Below are 25163 nucleotides of genomic sequence, written 5' to 3' on the forward strand. Positions count from 1 at the left end.
ATGGACAGATGGTAGGGTATGGGCAAGGAATTGGTGGACCTATATGCCAGACACAGTGCTGACACCTGGCATTGTAGCCATGCATTCTGGGAAACAAACTCTCTCAGAAGGACAATGCAGATAGTGGAGTTCAGTTTATTACACCGGCGGGCCCAAGGCAGAGTCTCCTCTTAGCCAAGGACCCCGACCAGTCTTTGTGAAAACCTTATATACCCCAGGCACTTCCCTGGTAGTCGGTAAGGAATCTGCCTGCAATTCGGGAGACCTGGGTTCGATCTCTGGGTCGGGAAGATCCCCTGGAGAAGGAAATGGCAACCCACTCCAGTATCCTTGCCTGAAAAATCTTAGGGACAGAGGAACCTGGTGGCTGCAGTCCACGGGGTCGCAAAGAGTTGGGCACGACTGAGCTACTAACACTTACTTACTGTATACCCCAAGTGTATACGGTTCCCTGAAACTAGTCTGACCAAAGGAAAAAGAAAGATACAATCAAAGTTAACCCATGATTCATGCCTTAAGCTTAGGTGGTTAACAGTGGACAGTTATCAATAGGCTTGTGATCATACCCCAGTAAGCATAATAGAATGTATGATTCTATTCGGTTACACATATAATTAAGGTATTCTTTTAGGCGATGGAGAGCCCTGGGGATCTTCCTTCCTGGGGCCTGGTTTTCCAGTTGGTTTGTCTTTCGATAGATACTGGGCATATAGCTCAAAGTCCACAGTCCGGCCCAAGATGGAGTCCTGCTTTCAAGATAGATCCTGTTCTGTTTCTTCTTTCAATATCATCTTGAATGGTTGAGCGTTGTAGATTTGTTTTAAGAGAATGCTTATTGTTTCTGAGGCAGGAGACTTTTTTGGAAGAGAAAAAAGTTTGTTCACTCAGAAGTCACCACCAAAATGGGTAAAATCCTCCAGAAAATTCTAGTTCTTAATACTTAAAAAAAAAAATCAATGCCAAACTTAAATGTAACTTCCTGTATGACTTGTATGTACTGCTCTGACCACTGTTAATGTCATTCAGAAGTCCTGTCAGGCCCAGCACAATACAGGGTCTTGCTGAATTAGGAGTTGCTCTGAATTATTTTATCTCAGATAGAAACCTTCTGAGAAAGAATTACTGCTAGTCCTGCCTGCTCCCATGGATGCAGAGTACTCACTAAAGAGTATCTAAATAAATAGAAGCAGGAGGAAGGTGAAGTGGCTTCCTCATGCTTCTCTTGAAAATGGGTTTTGAAAGCCCTTTTACTGTCTCAACCAAAACCTAGTTGCTTAGAGGCAGTCGCAGCTAATAACCTTTGTCTCTCATCTGATATTTACTTGTTGAGGAGGAGATTTATGTTGAAACCCAAACATGCCTTATGTTTTTCTTAGAATGCCTTTGTCACTGCTTAGCAGGGGCATACATATCAAAACTGAGTGAGCCTAGGTGGTCTCTCTACTTGGTGGGATAGTCTCTCAGTTAGGTGGGAGCCAAGAATTTACTTTTTTTTTTTTTTTTTTAAATTTTATTTTTTAAAAAAAAATCACATGCTCCCCATCCTGAACCCTCCTCCCTCCCAACCTCCCCATACCATCCCCCTGGGCCTTCCCAGCGCACCAGCCCCAAGCATCCAGCATCGTGCACTGAACCTGGACTGGCATCTCGTTTCATACATGACATTTCACATGTTTCAATGACATTCTCCCAAATCTTCCCACCCTCTCCCACAGAGTCCATAAGACTGTTCTATACATCAGTGTCTCTTTTGCTGTCTCGTACACAGGGTTATCGTTACCATCTTTCTAAATTCCATATACATGTGTTAGTATACTGTATTTATGTTTTTCCTTCTGGCTTACTTCACTCTGTATAATAGTCTCCAGTTTCATCCACCTCATTAGAACTGATTCAAATGTATTCTTTTTAATGGCTGAGTAATACTCCATTGTGTATATGTACCACAGCTTTCTTATCCATTCATCTGCTGATGGACATCTAGGTTGCTTCCATGTCCTGGCTATTATAAACAGTGCTGCGATGAACATTGGGGTACACGTGTCTTGGGCAACTTTACTTTGGTCTAGCCAAAGCTAGAAACAAAAGATCATAACAGCTTTAATCTCAAAGAGAAGATGTTATTTTACAGGTCAGCAAGCTTTCTGCTTTTCTCAAGCTTAAGTTTGTAAGTGTGTGTACTCACCTCTATTATAAATGATTGTAACTATAAACTTGCTGTTTGGACTGGTTCTTTGTTTTTTTCTTTTTAAAAGGATGCTTTGATTTAAAAGATGATCTATCTAGCATAACCTAAAAACGTCAGTAAATAACTGCTTCTGAACTGCGGCGGCGCCCCCCCCCCCCCCGCCCCCCGCCAATTAATGAGGCATAAGCCTCTATTTCCTAAAGTAACAAGAAAGACAAATTAATTTTTAGGATAGTATGACAAAGGATTAACAGATTCATATTGTGTGTTGCATCTTAAAGTGAATTTTGCTGTGTGAATGTAATTCCCTCAAAAGTCAAGTTTAAGAATTTGCTTTTATGTAACTTTCTAAGTAAATCCTTCAACCCAAATTGAGGACATTTCTGGCATTCAGTGGTTGCAAGTAATTAGGTGCTCATGAGGTCGTTGAACTCAACCTTTGAGTTTCAGATAACATGTTTTCTGAAATAAATGATCTGTTAGAAACCCCCCCCCCCCCCACACACACACACACACAGCTAGATATGACAGATTGTACTAGGTTTACTTCTAAATGAGTGCTTGAGTTTCTAAGAAATGTGCTGAGATTTTCCTGATTTAAGCATTAATTATGAGGTCAGTTTTTTTTTTTTTTTTAACTTTAGCCACCTTTGCCTTAGATCTTGTATTTTGATCTTTAAGGTTGTCAGTAACTAATTATGCTTGTCAAGTTCTTTTCTGACTGATGCCCATGAATAAATCACAGTTCATTCCTAAAGGTAGAAGAAATTCTCATACTTCCTCAGTTTTTGTTGAGATTTTTTTTCTTAAACCCATTAATATTAGTGAATTACTTAATTTTATTGACAGTACAGGTAGAGGAAAGATTTGGAATGTGGCCCTGACTAGATTTGATAGGGACCATATCAATGTATTGGTTGTATTTCAACTTTTAATGTTTTGTCTCCTCCTCTCTCTTGCTGCATAACCTATATCCCTAAATATTCCTTCTCTTTTTTCCTAATAGTCCAGAGATAGAGGCAGAGGGACAAGTATCATTGTCCACATTCAACAGATGGGGGATAAGGGAGAAATTAAATAACAAATGTTAAAAGGCACTCAGAAAGTGTATAACTACATCTTCTTGGCTCTCATCTGCTATACTGACTTAGGTAGATGGTATATCTATATTAGAATACCTTGAGGGCACCCATGGGTAGAGGAACACTGGGTTAAGTTCCTTTGTCCATTTGTATCTCTTCTGTAATTACTACATGCTTTACAGAATGAGCCACATTTGTTGACTGGGCATTTTGTAAGGAAAAGCTTTTAATATATTTCATAGTTTAACCTGATGTCTTACAAGGTATTTCTAAGCACATGGCTAGCCAGCTCTACCTGGGATGACTACCTTTGTCCCTTTTCTTTCAACTACCATCAATTTTGATTCTGCTTAGAATGTTCCCCAAGCAAATGTCCACTCAGCCCCCTGCCCTCTTAAGAAATGCTGATTTATATAGCATTATACTCTCTCAGAGTGGCCGATATGTTCTTTTCTATGCAATACAGTTGCATTAAGCTTAGCCTAGGCTTTTTGTGTAATCTTACAAAGCATTCTTATTTGGCCTATATGATATACAGTATTAACTGAAGTAGTCTTATAAAGCACTTTTTTATTTGAGCTGCATAAAATACATTATTAACTTCTGTCCATTATGAAACATCTTTGTTTTAAAACATTGTTTCACATTGTTTTAGTGCCAGGTGCCATCTTTCACATTTTGACATTCCTCATATCTTAAGAGTTCATCAAAATCAGATATTACCTTTTCTTGCCTGCAGTTCAAGGAGAACTGGTTCATTAATGAAATTGTATGCTGAACCTTGTATTAAAATAGACATTTAATTTTTCTAGCAGAACTTTAAGCAAAAGTCTTGCCTTTTGGCTTCTCTTGTTTTGGCAAAACTCCCTCAGTTTCCATCATGAAATAATATGGAGCCTAAGAGTTGGGTTAAAATTAGGGTTTTATGAACAAAGCCACATGGTTCTCTCCTCACCCCAATGTATATCCCAACTTGGGGCTTAAAAAATTGATTTTTCAATGTTGATTTGAACTTAGTTATTGACTGCCATTAAATTTTCTTATAAATTACTACCAAAAAAAAAAAAAAAATTACTACAATGTGCACCTCTTTCCTTGTGTTCCAGGCTGGACGTAAAGAAAGAAGTGATGCACTCAATTCTGCAATAGATAAAATGACCAAGAAGACCAGGGACCTGCGTAGGCAGGTAAGCTGAGAGAAGTGCTGATTGCTTTCCCAAGTTCTTGGTTTTGTTATTTTGGTTAAAATTCCAACAGATACTGGACCCATATGCTTTCTTGAATTAAAGGATGACTTTTCACAGGAAATTTGACTGTTTTGTTGCTAATAAGCTTCTGTTAAATGGCTACTAAAATCTCCTGGGGACCTGGAGTAATACAGTCCTACTGGAATGGACTGAATAAATTATGCTATAAAAATGATGCTCAGGTAAGAAAATCAACTTAAAATGACTTGACCTCAGAAAATACCCTGAAGGATCTTGTGGTGTTAACTTACAAACAGTAGAGATAGAAATTGAAATTATGTATTTGACTTGCCCCTTTTCTGATTTTGATTCTTGGTGAAGATGTGTTTCTAGTACAGATATGCAGAGTATAGTTATTTGGGGCTCTGAATTTTCTGAGTTTGTAAGTATAGACGTCTTTCTCTTCATTTAATGTTAAAGAATCTCATTAACATTTTGGGAGCAAATTGAGTATTAATCTTTTAAAAAAAGATAGGATTGAATTCGTAAAGCAACATTAAGACTTAAAAAGAAGTTGTAATTGTTGTAATACAAACAATTTCCATACTTAGTGGAGAAATATTTTATTGTTCATGTCTGGTATATAGCAGAATTAAAGATGGAATGTAGCTACCCATCATCCTTTTAGTAAAGTAATATCACACATGGTTATAAAGATAACTTTTCAGTTTTAAGGTTCATAGTGTGCTAACCCTGTTCAGAAAGTGCTAACACCCTCTCCCTTCTCATTTTTATTTAGCCAATTAGGCCAATTATATTCCAAGGCTATGTGCTAATTCAACCTAGAGGTCATTTCTGTTTAGTTTTTTTTTTTTTTTTTTTTAACACTCCTTTAAGATAGAAGCTTTAGTTTTGTAATTCCCAAGAAAAAAGGGTTTTATTTTGAAAACTGAGATTCTGTTGCTGAAATGCTTTAACTGTAGTATAAGCTGTTATCTCCGCAATTGTGTTTCCTGTGTTGCAGATTATATAACTGCATGGCTTACATGAGGGGTTCTCATATAAGTGCAGCCAAACTGTCATGAATTTCCATTAGATTTAAAAGTGCAAGAGAAGAAAGCAGTCTAGCTTTTTGGTAGAAACAAAATCAAATTTTTACAATTTAATTATTAGCTCCGCAAAGCTGTCATGGACCATGTTTCAGATTCATTTCTGGAAACCAACGTTCCACTTTTAGTATTGATTGAGGCTGCGAAGAATGGAAATGAGAAAGAAGTTAAAGAATATGCCCAAGTTTTCCGTGAACATGCCAACAAATTAATTGAGGTAAGTATGTTAGCCGTTTTATTAACTATGGGTAACTTGGTGGAGTGTGGTGATTTTTAACCATATTATTGAATCAGCTAAAGAATTTAGGGACTCATGTTATTTACAATATGTGTAAGACAAAAGTCTTTTTCATAATTACTTAAACATCTATCCCAAACTACCATTTTGCTAAGTTTATGTTAATTATGTACCTGATTAAATAAAAATAGTCCCTATTCCTGGAATCTTAACATTTCCACTTAGTTTTAATGCAGATACAGATAGATCATGACATGCTTAATCTCAGAAGACACTGTAGAAAATAGTGGCTAGAAGCTGGAGTTTAGAAGTCATACTGCCTGGGCTTGCATCTTGGCAAGTTACTGAATCCCTTTGAATGCCATTTCTTTTCCATAAAATGAGAATATACTAATGATGCCTATCTAAGTATTATTTTGAGATTTAAGAGATGATGTGTGTCAAGTGCTTAACCCTTTGCCTGAGAACAGCCTCCCCTCCATCACCCTTTTATAAAACTAAAGAAATTGGGAACTTCCTGGCCTTCCAGTGGTTAACACTTTACACTTCACTGCCAACGGCACAGGTTCAATCCCTAGTTGGGAACTAACGCCCCACAAGCCATGCAACACAGCCGCCACCTCCTGGCCCTAAAGAAACAGCCCTAACATGCTACTAATTAGATATGTTTGAATAGTAGAAATCTGTATGTTATTGTCTGTTTGTTAAGGTGACAAGAAGAAAGAGTAAGTTGCTATTTAATTTCCAGATAAGTTAGGCTTGCTCCTACCTTTTGATTACTGAAATTATATTACTGTTTAATTGATTCATTATTACTATATTTCAAAAGTTTGACACATAGTAAGTATATGGCAAGTTATTTAATTTTGTAGCCCGAATGTAAAACACCTAATATTTGGAAGAAATATTCTATAGACCATTTGGTAAGTTGGTCATTATGTAACAACAGAAAATGAGCCTTTTATGTAAAATGTGTGTCTTGTACACTTGGATTTATAGTGATATTAGGCCAGGTTAACACTGTAAAATAGTCTAAGGAAAGCATCAGTTATTACATTAAACATGTTACTAATTTTACATCTAGTTTTCTTTGAACATTGATCATTATCCTTAACTGAATTAATTATGTACAAAATATGTAGGTCAGTCTTCTATTCAAGTTAATGATTCTGGCATTTGGTCCAAAGGCTTGCAGTTTGTGTCTCCATTAAGCATAATCTTTTCACAATAGTTGTATGACTGCATGAGGTATAACCTCCAAATATACAAAGATTGTCTTCAGGAAGCCAGCCTCCCGTAAGTAGCCTGCATCTCAGAAAGTGTGCCTGTGAGATAGGAAGCAAGGATGCTGCCAGCCCACAGCCTGGGGTAAAAGGCTACTGTAGTGGCATGGGAAAGGGCATCTGAAAGGGTGTGGCAGGCTGAACCTTCAGGGCAGTCCTGGTCTGTTCTTCAGCTGGAGGAAGGTCACTTTTTAAGGACTTGGTGTACAATCCTCATCCTCTCCATCCAGCAGAACTGACACTTGCTGAGCACCTACTGTGTACCATGTATGGACGCAGTATATGCAAATACAGTGTACATTCCTCATTTCTCAGGTAAGGAAACTGAGACTTAGGGAAGTTAAGTAACTTAAATCCCTCTTACACTGAAGGCTGTGCCACTCGGGCTCACTGGTGTAGTAGACAGCCTCGTGCCCAAGAAGAAGCACTAGGTGGGCCTGGTGGCTTTGCAGACCTTACTCTAGGAACTCTGTCAGTGCTCATACTTTTTATTTCATTCTGAACTAACCAGGCACCCAGTAGTGTTCAGAGTTTGATATTCCCTGTCACAGCTCACTTCTGACTTGTTTCTCACCTCTCTCCCCTCTCAGTGACCTCCACCCCTACCATCCCCCACACATAATATATGTATATTAAACGACACATGGCCTAAGGCAATGGCACCCTACTCCAGTACTCTTGCCTGGAAAATCCCATGGACAGAGGAGCCTGGTAGGCTGCAGTCCATGGGGTCGCTAAGAGTCGGACACGACCGAGCGACTTCACTGTCACTTTTCACTTTCATGCATTGGAGAAGGAAATGGCAACCCACTCCAGTGTTCTTGCCTGGAGAATCGCAGGGAGGGGGGAGCCTCGTGAGCTGCTGTCTGTGGGGTCCCACAGAGTCGGACACGACTGAAGCGACTTAGAAGCAGAAGAAGAAACCAAAGGCCTTATAGTACCATTCTGCAAACATTTAAATTACTTCATGGTAATAGAGGTACTAAGATAAATAATTGCATGTGTGCATAAAAACAAAATGAATTTTTAAAGTGTTTGTTATAGAAGCCTCATATTCCTGATTCAAAGAGTAACTTGATACTTCAATGACAGGCCTTCTCCTCCCCACACTAGTACTTTTGTATTATAATGAAACACTGAATTAGAGAGAGACTTGTTTTAAGCAAAGGTAAAATACTCCATTGTGATTATTTTGTTAATCTCCTGCCATCTTCCTTTCTTTCTATTAATTTCCCGTCTTGAGTGGAATAAATGTCTGCAGCCAGCTTTGGTTTTAGGGCCATTTGCTGTTTTTTTCCTGAGGGTTTGGAGGAAGTGAGAGTGCTAAGTGAAAGTTGGGAAGGGCTGGTGTTGATAGGCCTCTGGCAGGAAAGGAAGGGCTCAGATTCTGCAGCCACTGAGAATTCTGCCAGATTCTTTTGTTCTAAAATAGTACAGTTCTGCCACTAACTACTTGGAATTAGGATAGACTCCACAGGTAGAGGGCATAAAGCCCAGTAAGATTGAGCTCATTGTAGATGCCAGCTGCAAATTAGGGGGTCCCTATCCCATCTGTACTTCGGACCCAACTGTGTATAAATTTGAGGATTCCCATGACCAACTCACTCTCTGTTCACAAGACTGCCCTCATTACAAATGCCAGCTGCAAGTTTGGGGGTTCCCAGTCCATCCAATCTTCGGATCAGCCAGCTACAAATTTGAAGGATTCCTTTGGCCCACTTCAGGTTCAATAATTTGATAAAACAGCTCGTAAAACCGAGGAGAGTGTTCTCCTTATGACTCCCATTTTAGTGTAAAGGATGCAAATCAGGACCATCCAAATGGAGAGACACAGAGGGTGAAGTTTGGGAAGGTCTCAGAGACAGTGTTTCCTGTTTTCTCTCAATGGATCACCCTCCTGGCACATCGATGATTCAGCCGGGAAGCTCCACTGAGTTTCATTGTCCAAAGATTTTATTGAAATTTCATTATGTAGGTGTGATTGATAGGATCCCTTCCTCCCCTAGATCTAGGTTTTTCCTGAAAGCCTCAGTCCTCTAATCACATGGTTGACATCGGCCTCCTCTTCCTGAGTTGTCTCATTAGTCTAACACGTAGTGGCTCACCTCGAGTTACCTCGTTAGCATAAGTAATGAGTAGCAAAGACAGTCCTCAAATCTCCTAAGAATTCAGAAGTAATCCAGTGCAAAGACCACACTCTGTGTGTGTGTGTGTGTGTGTACACACACAACACCTCCCCATCTTGAAGGTACATGGAGTATATGGTTTTCAGTTAGCTTGCTACCCAGCCATAAACACCACACAGGGTAAGTGAGACAGGGCAGATTTGTGTGCTGCAGCTTTATGTTGATCCTATTGGTGGCCAATTACCCAGTGATTTACCGCTTGTCTTATCTGGTGTTCCTTGCATTGTTCTACTTTTCGCTGGAGGTTTGCCCTTATGGAGCCTAGTTTTCTGATTGAGTCCATCTCTTCTCTGTGAAGTAAGAGGTCCTTTCTCATAGAAGTATTGATTGTCCCTCTGGTGTGTAAATCCCATTCTGTTTAATACCCATGCATTGACACTTAACCTTTCTTAGACTCCTTCAGCAGTGGGAGACTCCCTTTTTCTAGAGGCATCACATTCCACTGGTGGATTCTCTGGTTGTAGGAATGGGGGGGCCACAGTCATCTTCTCTGGAACTACTCCTGTCCATCTTTTTATTGCTGTGCACAAGTGAATTGAGAGGAGCTATAAGTGTAAAATACATACCTGATTTCAAAGATATAATATGGAAAAAGAATGTACTTAAAAGATATCATTAACTTTTTAATTGATTACATGTTGAAATGTATTATCTTGAGTTTAAATACTTTTTCTAATCTCACCTCTTAATGTGGCTCACATTGTATTTCTGTTGGACAGCACTAGTCTGGATGATTTCCTCAGGCCTTTGAGAGGCTCTCTTCATTCTGCCTCTTCTCTGAATGCTCTCTACTAAAGTGCCAGCCCTTGTCAAACACTTGCTCCATGGGTGGGTGGATAGACGGAATCGGACTGCCAAAGCTGCCATTGGGCAGTAACCTCACAGTCAGCCAGCTCCAGGGTTTGCCTTCAGAGGTGCTGCTGCTCAGGTCCATCTTCTCAGTTCTGGTCATTGTCGGGGCAGTTGGGTTTTTTTGGACTCTCTCTGTTTTTACACTCATCCAGAATAAACTTCTTAGATTCAGTCTAGTGTTCTATCTGTCAGGACTGTTGCTGGCTTTACTGTTAATATTATTGACAACACCTTCCAAACTAGTCATTTCTTTCTTTTTTAAAAAGTAAGCATATCTTTTCTCCTTTTACCCAATCTGATGTTTATAAAATACTGTCTGAGACAAGGCATAGGATAGAACCTTTCACATTGCCACTAGAAATCATTGTGTTGACTGTACAATTCTTTGTATATAGTTTACTGCTCAATCAGTTACAAATTCCTTAATTTTTGTCCCCCCAATAAAATAATGTAAAAAAATGCCTTAATTTGGGATGTCATGTAAAGTTGCTTTGAATGTATTCATGGTTTCTGAGTAGTATTAGGGATAGCATTCACTGAGAAATGGGAACCTTTTATGGTGCCTTCTCTGTACACCACATTTTGAAAATATGAGATTAGTTTGAAGAATAAAAATCATATACTGACTCTTAAGATTTTAGGAGCAGAAGTGAATTTCTCCAGCCCCTCTGTGTGGGCATAGTATTTGGAAGGTTGTGTGGTGCCTGCTGCCTACCAGATCCTTATTAAATGACTTTGTGATTTTACTGGAAAAAGCAAATAACAGTGTTTGCTGTGTGACTGCTCTTATTTTCTCAGGGTCTGACTAAGACCTCTGACGCCTCACTACAGTTGTCAGTGGGATCTGTTAGCTCCACACATGGTATTGAGTTCCTTTTCTTATGTGAAGGGCACATAGAGGTTGTGCGTCTCAAGGCCAGTGAGTAGGGGAGCAGGAGCTAAGGGTCAGTATTAATGAGCTGGTGACCCTTCTCGCCACCGTTTTCTTCTGTTCTGGAGCATAGCACTGAGGGCTTGTCTTTGATCTGTTTATGAAAGGGCATGGCTATGCTTCATAATAACAGTAACACCTTTTCTACCTGATTTTCTCCCATATCAAATTAATGATTTCTTTATGTTGCTTGTCAATTTAGTGTATTGAGGTGAAAAATTTGTTTTCTGTCAAAAATATTAACCTTTTTGTCATTAGTGCAACATCCACGTGTCCTTTTTAATTGCCTCATTCTTTGCCTACCTCCTTTGCTGTGAGCAGCTTAATAACTAAAGAGGAATCAGTTTTCCTTTTTTAATTTTGCTGTCTTCTGGGTCCTTTTTCGATTTCACAAATTGAGAGTGAAATAGGAAAAATATAATTCATGAAATCTTGCCTATAAAAACTATCATTTAGTATCCCTTTCCCCTCAGTCCCAGACATTGTATTAAAACAGGCCTCTTATTATAATGAACTTGCTACAATAAGATAGTATTTCATTCATTGTCTTGTGAATTAAGAACCAAAAAGTAAATATAATTGGTACAATTTTGAGCTGGATTATCATTATTTGCTATGCCACTCCCCCAGTCCCCCCCACCCCAGGTCCAAGTATTTCCCATTTTCTGGGACTTCATAGGGTATGGCTTTATTGGCTTGAAATGTGTATTTTAACTGCAAATTGAGTGATCTGCATTATAACTTTTATTCTGTGGTCTGCTGATAATACGCAGGAAAGTGACCTTGAAGAAGCCTCTGTAAGGAGCATTTGAATTAAACAAGGACCTTATACTATCTACCTGTGACATCTTGGATATTTTCTCAGTATCTCAGTACAATACTGTAGGCTGAAATTCTTACAAACAGCAAATCAAATGAAGCTTCAATTTTCTAGTACTGTAGGATGTTTGCATGAAAGCAGTGAAGTATTCTTGGGGGAGAATGCTGACCTTGAAATTAGGAACAACTTCCTAAGCATACTGAGCTTGATTTTCTCAAATTTTCAAAAGTGCAATTTCAGATAAATGGGGTGTGTAAGACAAAAGTGTCTTGCATGTACTGTTTTAACACCTTAACCAGAAATAAGCTTTTTTGGCTGAATTTAACCACCTACTCAAATTTTGGGATGGTCAGGTGAAGGTGATGGATGCATTTTGTTCTTAAGAAGCATTGAGAATTTTTTCTCTTAGGGCCTTGGTAGGAATGAGAAGGAATCACTCTGCTTCAGAAAAGAGTGTAATCCTGTTGCCTCACCAGTAGAGTTGATGGACTAGTGTTTAGGCAGGCACCATTCTTAGCTTTACTTACTGATTATTCAGGAGGTTAGACAGAAATAGGGAACTTGTTCAAGTGGTCCATATAGTAACACGTAAATGGAAATGATGACAGTTTCATCTGAGTGGTTATCTATACATGAAAAAAGCTTTTTAAAAGTATCAAATAACAAAACTGTCTAAAATAGTTTATGATGTTTTAGTAAATTCAAGTTCTAATCCTGTTACCGGAGATCCTTATATTTATATCCTGCCTCTTCTTAAAATTTGATTTGGTATGGCTCATTTTGAACAAAAACATAAGATAAGGCAGATGTTGAAAATCATGATGCAGATGAGAAGTCATACACTTCTCATCTGAACTATAATTGCCATGCTTGTGTTTCATTGTGGCATTGCACTTCCTGGTAGCATGGAGGAAAGGAAGAAACAAAATTGGTTGTCTAGTTTTTGTCTTTAGAATGGAGGAAGTATACCCACTTTTTCATGGGAAATAAGCCTATTGTAAAAAAGTAAAAAAAAATTCCTAATGTGGCACTTTCACATAAGGAACAGTGAATGAGTTAATAGATAGGGCCCTCAGTATTTTAGTAATAAATGTAGTGGCAGGTACCATGCATTTTCTTCCCCCCTTGTACATTCTCTCTAAAAAGGCAAGGTCATAACATTCAGTTGACGCCAAGTTGAGTCCAGACATCTGTTATTTGTTGAGGGGCTAACCCAGCACTTGTCCTTCAGCCTCCCTATGAAAATATTAGGGGAACTAAGGGGCTGTGAGTCCAGTGCTTTCTCCCGATCACACCAGTATAGTTTGCTTTCTTTTTTAAAATAATGTTCAACCCTTCTGTTTCTTTGTGCTTTAAATGTGTCCTGTAAATAGCATAAGTTTAGTTACTGTTACTCAGGTTAGCAGGGTTTTTTGTTGTTGTTGTTGTTGATTACTTTTGTTCACTGAAGTGTGGCATGACATGTGGATTCATTCTTACCACTGTGTTTTTATTCTCTCTTTCCTTTTAACCCACTGCTTTCAATCCCTCCTCTATTTCTGACTCTGTTTTTCTCTTTGGGATTGGTTGAGTCCTCCCACTTCTTCCTATTTTTTCACCCCCTCTTCTTGTTTGGAAATCATACACTCTGTTTACTAGTAGCAACTCCAGATATTTTTAAGCATGTATGTTTAACTCAGAGGTTGAGGTTAGTGAGTATCTTTTTCTCCTTCTGAAACAATATGAGAATCTTAGAATGCTTTAACTTTAGTTATTCTCTAACTTAAATATTCTTGTACAGTATTTCATTTCTCTAATTTTTAGCCCCATGAGTTAGACACCATTGGTGTTTCTTTAATAACTTATTTCAACTTTGTATAAATTTTACTCGATACCCTATTTTCATTGCTTCTCATTTCTTCTTGGACATTAAACCTTATGGGATTGTTTCCTTTTCCCTGAAGCATCTTTGTATGAAACGCCTTTAGTTGAGGCAGGAAAGATCTGTCTGGAATAAGTGCTCTGAGATTGTTTTTGGTTTTGTTTTGTCTTCATTTTTTATTTTGCCTTAATTCTTGAAAAAATACAGTAGTTTATTGGACATATAATCGTAGGAGGATTTCCGCCTCACTATCCTCTTCAGGGATTTGATGATGATATTACCCTTTCTCTGGCTTCCATTGTTGCTGTTCAGAAAGCAACAGGAAGTCTCACTGAGCTTTCTTTGTAGATAATTTGTTTTTACTTTCTGGCTGTTTTTAAAATCATCTTGGCTTTGTTCTAAAGCTTTACTTCAGTGTATCAGAGTGTAGATTTCTTTTTTATTTACTCTGCTTAGAAATCTGTCTTCCCAAATCTAAAAATTGTTTCATCCTCACCTACCTCTTTGAGTATGGCCTCTTCCCCATTTTCCCTGTATTCCCTCCTGAAATCCTCAAAGTTGAATAGTAGACAGTCTCAATTTATCTTGCATGTCTCTTAATTTATGGATTCCGTGTCATGAAAATGTCTTAGTTTTCCTGAATAATTTCTTCAGTTTGACCTTCCAGATTAATAATTCTCTTTTCAGCAGTGTCTTGTCAGTATTATTTTAAATTTCTAGAAATGGTAGTCATTATTACTTTTCTCTTGAAATTCTATTTTGATCCTTCTCAAATCTGCCTAGTTATTTTTGAGTGTGTTTTTTCTTTTCTATATTTTGTATACTTTGTTATTTCCATTAATGTAAAAAAACATTTTTTAATACTCCACTTTTGATCATTTGATTATTTGCAGTCATGGATCTGATTACACAGTTCTTTTGCTGACTTTTGCCCAAGATCCCAGTTCCTTGTATGAAAGTGAAAGTAAAAGTTGTTTAGTCGTGTCTGACTCTTTCCCACTCCATGGACTATACAGTCTGTGGAATTCTCCAGACGAGAATACGGCAGTGGGTAGCGTTTCCCTTCTCCAGGGGATCTTCCCAACCCAGGGATTGAACCCAGGTGTCCCTCATTGCAGGCGGATTCTTTACCAGCTGAGTTTGGTGGGTTCACATTTCTGGTATTCACATGTGGGAGTTCTTTGATGCCTGGGTTTAGATTACCTTCCATCACCAAAAATTTCCATTGATATTTACTTCTGCCAGTTGCTTACAGATACTAATACATGATTGAGGTATAATTTACAGACCATAAAATTCACCCATTTTAAGTGTACAATTCAGTTGTTTTTACTAAATTTATGTAACTGTAATTATGCAGTCATCATCATAGTCCAGTTTGGAACTTTTCTGTCACCCCTGTGTGCTTCACTTTTGGGTAAGCTATCTTATTCCTCCTAATAAGACTGTCAGAAGACCCTTTCCTGGAAAATGGAAAGTTAGAAGCTTAATCTCTGTTCCATCATCATTTCTTCTGTGGGTTTGGAAATGATTGTTAAAAATTTCTTGTGTGGTTCTGATATTTATGTGATGTGCAATTGGAACTTCTGTCTTCCTATATTGACAAGTTTAGAAAAGTTGATTTTATTATTACTTTGGATTTTTTTTGAGAGTACAGATAGCTTAACCATTTTTAAAGAAATCTCAGGTGGTAGCTTGACCTAAAACCATGTAGCAAGTGATAGAGGTTTTGAGCTTCAACTTTATGGCTTGCTACTCAGGTTGTGGGGTCATTACTTAGACGTAAAAGCTTCCTGTTTCACAGTTCTTCTTACTTGTTTCACCTCCACAACAGGTATAGACTACTATGAGAGTAGGTCATTAATTTATTACTAAGAACAAAAAGAAATCTCTTCTTTTCTTCCTGTAAAGGTTCCAGTTTAAGGGGCAGTGGGAAGCAACTTGTGTTTGACTTAAATTTTAAATTTATTTAAAGTCACCAACACATATATAACAGGAAAATTTGTCATAATTATATAGTTTTTCTGCCTTATAACTTTGCTTAATAACTTGTATTTAATGAAGAAGTTCTGGAGCTTTCCTCAGTGTCTGAAAAGTTGTCTTTTCTGTCATGTACAGATGTCATATTAGTTGATTTTACACAGCCTGGCTGTCACAGTTTTTTTCCACACAGCACAGATTATTACTAAACCCAGCAAAAGCCCAGGGCTGTTTTTTTGGGTAGTTGAATGTTTTCTGAAATGTTGTGCTTGTCTACAAGGTCCACACTTAAATGGAATAGGCAGAGGTGGTGCAGAAGCAGTGTCACAATTTCAAAGGTGGGAGTCATAGTGTCAATCTTAGCCTACCTCTTAGATTAGTGGGAATCAAAGACATTTAAATTATTAATACATGAAGTTACTGTGGTTGCAAAGATAAGACAATTTATTCCCAAAGCAAATTAGAGACTCATCACTCTCCAAAGTTTCAGCTCTGTTAGGTTCTCTATGGAAGTCAGCTGCTTTGAGTGTTTTTAATTCAGATTTTAGAAACTTCTTCAGTCTAGTTAGCTGCTATCCAAATTTCTAGAGCCCCACAAAGAGATTATTTAGGAAGCCCCTTCCCTTATACCCAGCTTTCATGGCAGTCAAGCCTGGCGCTAGTATATGAATTTAGCTTCTAAGAGAGCTGTGGTTGAGATGTTGCATTTGCACATTTGCCATGGTAAGAAGTGAGTAGCCCTGTCCCTGGAGGGTGAATTGAAGCTCATTCATCTGGAGAAGACTGTCAGTGACAGGCGCCCGCTTCCTCCTTCCAGGGCAGGCGGGGTAGCCTCCTGAAACAGGCAGTGTACTCTTGTAGAACATTACTGCTTCAACAGTACATCAGAAACACTTTAATGTTTTAAAATAAAGAATAAGTCTTCCATAACTTTTGTTTTGTTAGGATTTGTGTCAGAAAACAGGAATGATGGTGTACAGAATTCAATTTGTTTCTTAACTTAAATATTTTTTTCTGAGTTTTACAGATTTATAAAATTGGGAGAATGTGAAATTGTGTGGTGGCCAGAGAGTTGAAGGCAGAAACAGTGACAGACCTTCCTGAATCTAACATTTGACTGGCCCCCTAAAATTAAAATGTTGGGCATGGGGCGGGACCAGGCGTCTTTGTTAGTCCCAAATTGCTAATTCAGTCATCAGCCTCCAATTTTATATTTGGTTTCAAAATGCTTTCTTATTTGGTTTCAAAATGCCTTCTTAAGGCAGTGAAGCAATAGAAGCTATGGTTTCATAAACACTTCTAATTAAAGCTTTCTCCTTCAGTAGAGCACCATAAAATGTATATTTGAGGAATAATGTTTGTAAAAGTTTTATGTCATGTTTTGCAGCACTTTAAAGCAAAGAAATAGAAATCAACAATCAGCTCTGTAGGTTGTCATCATGAAGAGAAATGCCTCTTTGCTCAGGTTCAGTTGACACTGGAAAGTGGAGTTGGAACCTTTAGGGAGTGTAAATGTTACTTCTGTATGTGATTTTGAAGGCCCCTACACATTAAAATCTGACTTAATTTTCTTTTTCCATACATTTTTGTGTTTAAATTGCATGTTCTTTTGTTTCTCCTTATGATTAAGCATTGCAGGATTCTAGTTACGATAGTTAGCAGTCTTAGAGAAAGCTGATAATCCCTAACTGTAACACGGCAAACAACAGTAATGGTATATAATTTTTCTTGTGTCTTTATGTGTTTAACTTGGGTAAAGCAGTGAAAATCAAAGATTATTGCAATTGCCCTTGTTTACTCTGGCATTTTAAGTTTTCAGAGTATGCTTCTGATACTCAACTGCCTATGCGTCTATCATTCATAACTCAGTTTGTAGCTGGGGAGAAGGTATCTCTTAGCACCATGTATTCAGTTGGTCCTTGGTATTGCTAACAGAATTGGCAAACCTGTTTATTTAGAAATGTGGATAAGTGATCATGGCACTAGCAGCCACTACAGAGCAACATTCTCAGCACAGCCAGAGCTTCAGCAGAAGAAATATGACACAACTTGGAAAGATTGTCTCTGGATACACGAGTAGTGTCATTGAGGCAGTTGGATGGGAAGGTAAAGATTTTAGTTCAAATGAAGTAGCATCATTCAGGAAAGAGTCCAGCTGTCAGTGCTTTGAAGAAACCAGTTGAAGGACAGTTTTGTTCTTATCTATGGGATATCATCTCTGTTTCTTTTCCCATTTCTTATGAGGATGGCCTTACCTCCATCTCAATGTGTTAATGCTATTCTTTTTTATTTGAAAAATAGCCTTGCGTTCAAATAAAACTCATCTTGACTTTTAAGTATCCATTCACCTGTCAAATGAGAATAGCAACTTAGAATTTCGATTTCCTTCCTTCAGGAATAGCTGCAAAATACATTTTTATTGTAGTTGAGGGTACCAGTGATTCTTTAGTGCCTCGGTTCCTTAGCTTTCCTCACATCACTGCCCACACCAGCAGACCCTTGTTCTGAGGTTACTGTTCAGGCAGGTTAGAGCCCATGTACATCTGATGAGTTATAAGCCCTAGGATCTTTCAGGGTTCTGCCACCAACAATGTGACATGTGTTAGGAGTCTGTTTAATTTCCTTAGCAAAGAGCTAAAAAATTTGTCCTCATAAGCAGGTAATCAGTCTGTGAGAAATAAAACACCTTTGGTGCTTTTTTCATTTGTTCTCTAAAGGTCAGGGATGGGGTAGATGTACATTTGTTTTCCTTTGCAGTCAAAAGAGAAAAATCTTCAAAGACCTTTTTTATCTTTTCTTCTAGGTGGCCAACTTGGCCTGTTCCATCTCCAACAATGAAGAAGGTGTAAAGCTTGTTCGAATGTCTGCAAGCCAGCTAGAAGCCCTCTGTCCTCAGGTAAAGTACAACCAGCAGTGTTTAAGCTATCACCAATTGGATTTGGGTTATTAAAGTGGAAATGAATTTTATTTTATTAGTTTCATTTTTAGGATCTTAGATAGAAGCCTTGAGGACAAAATACTGATCCACAGTCCATGGAGAGAAATGTATGTTTAACTTCCAGTGATATTTGCTTAAGCGTCATGCGTTACTGTCTCCTTGCCCGTCATTTGAAATGTATAGCCTTTTTCACTGCTGGCAAATGGAGGGCAGGCAGTGGCCATTGCTAAGGGCCTTTCTAAGGGAGGGCCACCTGCAACATGTGGTAGTCCTGGCATCAGGATTGTTACCCCATGAGCCTGAAAGGATAACTGCTGCCCACCCACACTCCATCTTTATGCCCAGTGTTTGGATCTTGTTAGAGGGCATGAGATTCAAGAACTGGAAGCCTTAATCTGCTGTGTCCTGAAGTACCCTTATGATACAGATATTAATAACGTATTTCAGCCTGCTACTGGTAAAACTTGAGAACTTTTCTCCATTTCCAGTGGCATATTGTGAGGCTGGTGATTAGGCTAGGTTAAGCATCTGGGGCTTTAGAAAGACACTGAAGCACGCAGAAGAATGCTTGTTTTGTTAAATGTTAGATGAGCTGCTCTCTGCCGTGAAGTGTGCTAATCGTGTTTGTGTGGCTTGATACTCCGTGCCCCTCATAGGGGTTTCTGAGTAGTGTCAGTGCTGTTTTGGTGAAGAGGTTGCTTCTCCAGTTTCTGAGGCAGAGAATGGTCATGGACATACCCTAAACCTCTTTCTAAATGTCCTGCCAGATGACATTGACCACAAATAAAGAGGAATAAATCAAGGGAACTGGAGTATAAGAGATCACAGGAATGAAGTTTCTGTGTTATGCCTGCCACCAGCTTTAAGATACACCGTAAACATTACCTTGGCTCTTTCATATGCATGATTCCTGACCAAAATAAGTAAAGACTGGTGATTAATCTGGGATCCTGACTGGTACGCAGGTTAATTAGAGCCTTTGTTCTCATTCTCAACCATGTGGGTTAGTTTGCAAATGAAAGTTGCTTCCTCTGGGTGTTAGTGTGTTGGGTCAGCTGTGGATCCACATGATCTGATCAGTGTTTCTTCAGCTTTAACCCAGTCATTAAGTCTGTTACTGGCCAGTCAGTAGCTATACAGATAATAAGCACAGTAAATTTAATCACGTCCAGAAAGTTCATGGATGAACAAGTTGTATGAAATAAATTTAGAGCAGGTTTTAAAGATTTGGCATTCTTTTCTCAGGCTTGCCTTATTACCCTATCAGTGCTTTATTTTTAATGCCTTTGCTTCTCCATTTGATTTTGAAATGCTTGAAAAGCGACAATGCTTTCACATATCGGCTGAAACAGATGGTAACATACGCTGATCACACCTACTAAGAGTATTTATATAAATGATATTAAAGCCTTGAAAAAGAGAGTCTAGTAGATTCTAATGGGAGTGCTGGTGTGCGTAAGTCACGTTTGGCTCGGGCTTGTTGCCCAGGCTCTAGGTGCTTTCTGAGGCAACCTTTCTCCCTCTCTTCTGTAGTTCATTTCTCCTACTAGAGCAGACCCCAGGACAATACCCGGATGATTCCTAGGATTAGGTATAGAAAGAAAAGAAAGTGAATTCACTCAGTTGTGTCCGACTCTTTGCGACCCCATGGACTGTACCCTACCAGGTTCCTTCATCCATGGAATTTGTCAGGCAAGAGTACTGGAGTGCCATTAGTTGCCATTTGGTATATGTCCTTGATAAAAAGGTGTTACTTGTTGTGATTGTTCTCCCAGATTCCTTCCCAGGCTCCATCCTACCCTGGCTTGCAAATAGGGCTAGGCAGATTCAATGACAACAAATACAGCAGACATTGCGGGCATGGTAATGACAAACTGGATAGCAGGTGCCATTTCTAAATGAGGTAACTGTGATTTCATTCCAGCCTATTATTGCTAGATTCTTTCATTATTTGTAAAGAGAAGTCAACAATTCAGATTTTTTGGTAAGTCCCAATTTTAAAGGATTGGTAACTAACATTTTGAAATTCTTTGAGGAGGATAAAGCAAATTTCTAGGAGCTGCATCTCACCTACCCTGGCCCATGTGTTTCATACTCGAAGGACCTCTCCTTTAAGGTGGCTAATGGCTGTCCCTCTCTTCAGCCTGGTATGGGCAGTGATGTCAGGCATCACTGGCTTGTTTGATAAACCCTAGGCAAGCTAATCAACTTGAATAAACTAGTTAGTTAATTCACCAGTAGTTTAACATGGTGTTTAATACGCTGTAGCATGTAGACAATATTAAAGTATATGTTTCTTTGAGGCTACTGTCAGCATCCATTCACAGTATAGACTGTGTGTTGGGTTTTTCCAGTCTCTTTTTATGTCAGTAGCTGTACAGTAGCTGTACCCACACTGCTGTATTCAGGCAGCCCTGGCCCCTCTGTTGGGGGCTTTTCTGTGACCCCCACCCACAGTGTGGAGTTGGCTCCTAGACCTTATTGTTCCTTTCTGGAGGGGAGAGATGACAGATGGAACCTGTAGAAACCTTTCTTCCCCATCTTTCTGTTCACTTTTGGAAATGGGAAATTCTATTCTAAAGTACTAACTTTTTAGGAGTAAAGCAATTTTAACTCCAAATGTTTGTGGTATTAAAGTTGAGTTCAGACGAAGTAACCTGAAGATGGATTTATTTTGTTGCTTGGGGGAGAAAAGCACCCCATTTTTTGGTGATTTACTGTTGTCATGAGTAGGGAAGAAAGTAGGTCAGCACTCTCTGCATTGCCTTCTGCTTTGTGTCTGCAGTATCTCACTCTGTTCTCCAGAACAGGGACCTACCTCCATCTGAGCAGATAGCACCAATCTCACATGCTCTTATCAGGGGAAAAAAAAATCAAACTGTTCTGGAAAAGGACCTGATTCCCCACATCATCTCCTCATGGTGTGCTCAAGTCTTATTCCTTGGTAGCTGCTTAAAAGATTTTCATTTTTCAGTTCATCCAATGCTGGTCAAAACAAAGTGGAAAAACCCTGCCAACAGCAGGTTTTTGGCAATTGAGTCTTTAAAATCGGAGAATGGCATTTTGGAGATGATCTGACTTAATATTTTATTTTTCATAGTTCATTATGCAAGAATGAGCATTGTACATTTAAGTTAATACAAATCTGGCAGTTTAATATTTCATATGGCTGGGTTTAATGCATGGCCTTTCTTGGAAATTTAAGCAAGGGTGAATCAAGTCTTTGAAGCTGCTGCTTTATCTACATTTTTTGGTCCTTTTTTTGGGGGGAGGGGTGGATTTCTCGCTAACTGAATTGAGAAAGAAGAAATGTTATTTTTTTTTCTTCTGCGTACTTAGATTTATCTTTCATATTATTGCTTCTCCCATTGTGCTATGGAAATTCTGATCATTTTTGTGGCTAACAGGCTTGATAAGCATTTATTGTTGTTCAGTCCCTATCAAATAAGCATAAACTCAGACAGGCCTGGTTTGAATAGTTAATGAGAAAATATATAGCTCTTTAATGAGCTAAAGCATACCAGCCAGGGAAGCCTGTGGCATCAAGCTCTCATTCATATGTTATTCCGCTTCTGATTTTCTCTAACATTTTTACACAGCAGTTGCACAGAAGAGCTCAAAGGAGATGCTTCTGACTAAAAGTTTTCTCACAGCATTTTCTGTGTCTCTTTCCTCCCTTAACCCCCTCCCATGGAGGTCTGTAGGTAACAGGGCCCCAGAAACACTCTAGTCTCCTTGTAAGCCTTGTATATTGATACTGGTCTGTTGTTTTGTTTTGTTGTAAAGTCTGTTTTCCATACCGTAAAAGGTTTCCCTCTTCCATTTTCTTGAAAAGTCTATATAATTGGTATTAGTTCTTTAAATGTTTGGGGAGAATTTATCAATGAAGCCGTCTTGCCTGGAATTTTCTATATGGGAAGATTTTAAACTAAATTGTTTAAACTATTATTTAAACAATAAATTATTTCTTTAATAGATATAATGATATTCAGATTACTTGTTTAACCATTAGCTGTTTATTCTTGACTGACTTTTGATAATTTGTATTTTATCAATTGCTACTCTATTTTTTTTCCTTCTGCTTGCTTTGGGTTTATTTCCCCCTTTTTCTAGTTTCTTAAGTTAGAAGCTTTTAAATCATTGATTTGAGACCTTCTCTTCTAATGTAACTTGTAATGTTGGTGTGTAGCTTCTCAGATTGCTCAGTGGTAAAGAATCTGCCTGCCAGTGCGGGAGACACAAGGATTGGGTTCAATCCCAGGGTGGAGAAGATCCCCTGGAGTAGGAAATGACAATCTACTCCAATATTCTTGCTTGGGAAGGCCCATGGACAGAGGAGCCTGGCAGGAGCTACAGTCCATGGAGTCACAGAGACTTGGACAGGACTAAGCATAGACACACATACACAATGTTGGTGTGGATGTTAAATCGTGTGATTGGGATGATCAATAAAGACCTCACTGAGAGAGTGATGTAGAAGCAAAGACCAGAAAGGAGATGATAGACCAAGCCAGGGACAGTGTCTGAGATGGGAGCATAGATAGGAACATTCACAGTTAAAAAGATGTAAGACAGAGCATGTGGCATAAATGCAGGTAAATGGGTAGATGCAGTGATAAGATTCGCAGACATTCTTTTTTGATTGTATTCATCTTTTCATTTAAATAGGAAGCAGAGCTATAAGCTGAGAGTGATGATGCTCTCAGAAGTGTGACAGGTTTGAGGAGAAGATATGGAATGATTACTCTTTTAGAGTCCAGACTGGAGGAGAGGAAGATACTGATTGGACTAAGGAAATCTAGTTCTCTTGCTGTCCCCAACACTGTGAGTCCTCTTGAAGTTGAGTGATAGGTATTTTAAAGTGAGATGCATTCAACATGGTTGGGAGCAGGAAATCATGAGTTTTATTTTGGACATGTTTATTTTGAGACATCTGAGTAGAGCGCTGGGTAGGAAATGGTTAGGAAATGAGTTGGGGGCTAGAATGAGTGGTCTGGGATGGAGATGTGGGAGTAGTTGGCAGATGGGTGGTATGTAAAATCATGAAACTAGAAATTGCTCACAGGTGGGAGAAGTATGACCAGCATAGGATCAAGCCTTGGAACTCCGGCATTAGTGGAAGAAGATGACGGCAAAAGAGACACAGAAGAAGTAACCAGAATAGTGGGAATGAAACAGGAAAACTATTTGACAGAATCTAACATCCAGACCTGATTAAAGACACTTTGTAAACTAGGAGTAGAAGAAAATTTCCTCAGCATGATAGCATCATACTCAATCATGAAATGCTTGAGTACTTCCCCCTAGGATCAGAACCAGACAAGAATGTCCTGTTCAGTGTTGTACTGGAGGTCTTAGCCTACAGTAGCATTTAAAAAGTTGCCATTGATATGTGGTGGTAGTGCCTAGTTTGTGGCTCTTTGCAAATATAATGAGCAAGGATAGTGAGTCACATTAATTTAGAAGTGAGAGTAAATATTTCCCTCTTGTTGTTCCTTAACTAGGTCACTTTAGGTAGGCTGTTCATGTCTTACCTCCATTTTATACCAGTATTTTAACGTTCTCCTTACTGATTTGTCAGACATTATATACTTCATCTGTCATGTATACTTAAATACAAATGTAAGCAGAGAATTTTCTTTTTTTTTTGGTGGGGCCAGGGTTGGTACACAGCATGTGGGATCTTAGTCCCTGACCAGGGATCAGATCTGTGCCCTCTGCAGTGGAAGCATGGAACCTTAACTATTCTAAAACATAAGAAATATTTATTTGTTCAGTAAGTGCATAATTAAACACATTCTTTTAGCCATATCATGTTAAATCTAACTCATTATCTATTTGGGAACAATCTTATTTTGCACATAAATATAAGTATGAAGTTCAGACATTGACTATTTTTTTTCCAAATAGCCCATCAAATGTAAAAATGGACCATCCCCCATCACTGATTTGTGATGTCTCTTTTGTCATATATTGACTTCTGCTTTATGATAGGGTGTGTTTTTAGATTTTTCTTTTCAATTACTTTAGCTTTGTATTACATTTTAACTCTTCATTCCTCCTGATCTCTATCCCATGTATATATTTGCTGCTCTCAGCCGTTAACTATTCCAGATTAATTGGTGAATAAATAGGTCAGTCCCCCTACTCCTAAACATGGACTGTGTTTCTGTTTATTCAAGTTTTTTTTTTATAATGTACTCGGAAAAAGTTACTTTTGATATCTCGGTCCTTTAGGTTTCTTTACAGATTCACATATTTCCTATTGTTTTCATAAAGAGCTGATACTCCCTTCATTTTATGTCCTGTTTTCTGGTATATAGAAATGTTACTCATTTTTATATATTTACATTGTCTCTAGCTACCTTAATGAACTCTTATTAATTCTAAGAGGTTTTTCAGTTGATTTACTTCAGTTTTCTAGATAAACAAAGATGTTCTACATTGAAAAGTAATTTTATTGTCTACTTTCTAAACAGCCTTTTCTTATTTCCATTTCCCACTTTAT

The 25163-nt window shown here is 38.5% G+C and overlaps 1 protein-coding gene across 7 annotated transcripts in view; it reads left to right on the forward strand.

Moving 5' to 3' along the window:
- The window catches only part of CTNNA1 (catenin alpha 1), a 344567-nt gene that overhangs the window by 292994 nt on the left and 26410 nt on the right, over positions 1-25163 (forward strand). For all 7 annotated transcript variants that reach the window (XM_086411845.1, XM_086411843.1, XM_086411841.1 and 4 more), the window contains 3 exons: positions 4377-4457; positions 5631-5783; positions 18521-18613. In XM_086411845.1, the coding sequence (XP_086267971.1) occupies positions 4377-4457; positions 5631-5783; positions 18521-18613 (327 nt within the window). The remainder of the gene's footprint in view (positions 1-4376; positions 4458-5630; positions 5784-18520; positions 18614-25163) is intronic.

Source organism: Bos grunniens, chromosome 7 (genome assembly GCF_055505025.1).
Source record: "Bos grunniens cultivar Pamir isolate PY7600 chromosome 7, Bosgru_T2T1.0, whole genome shotgun sequence".
In the NCBI taxonomy this organism is placed as follows: Eukaryota; Metazoa; Chordata; class Mammalia; order Artiodactyla; family Bovidae; genus Bos; species Bos grunniens.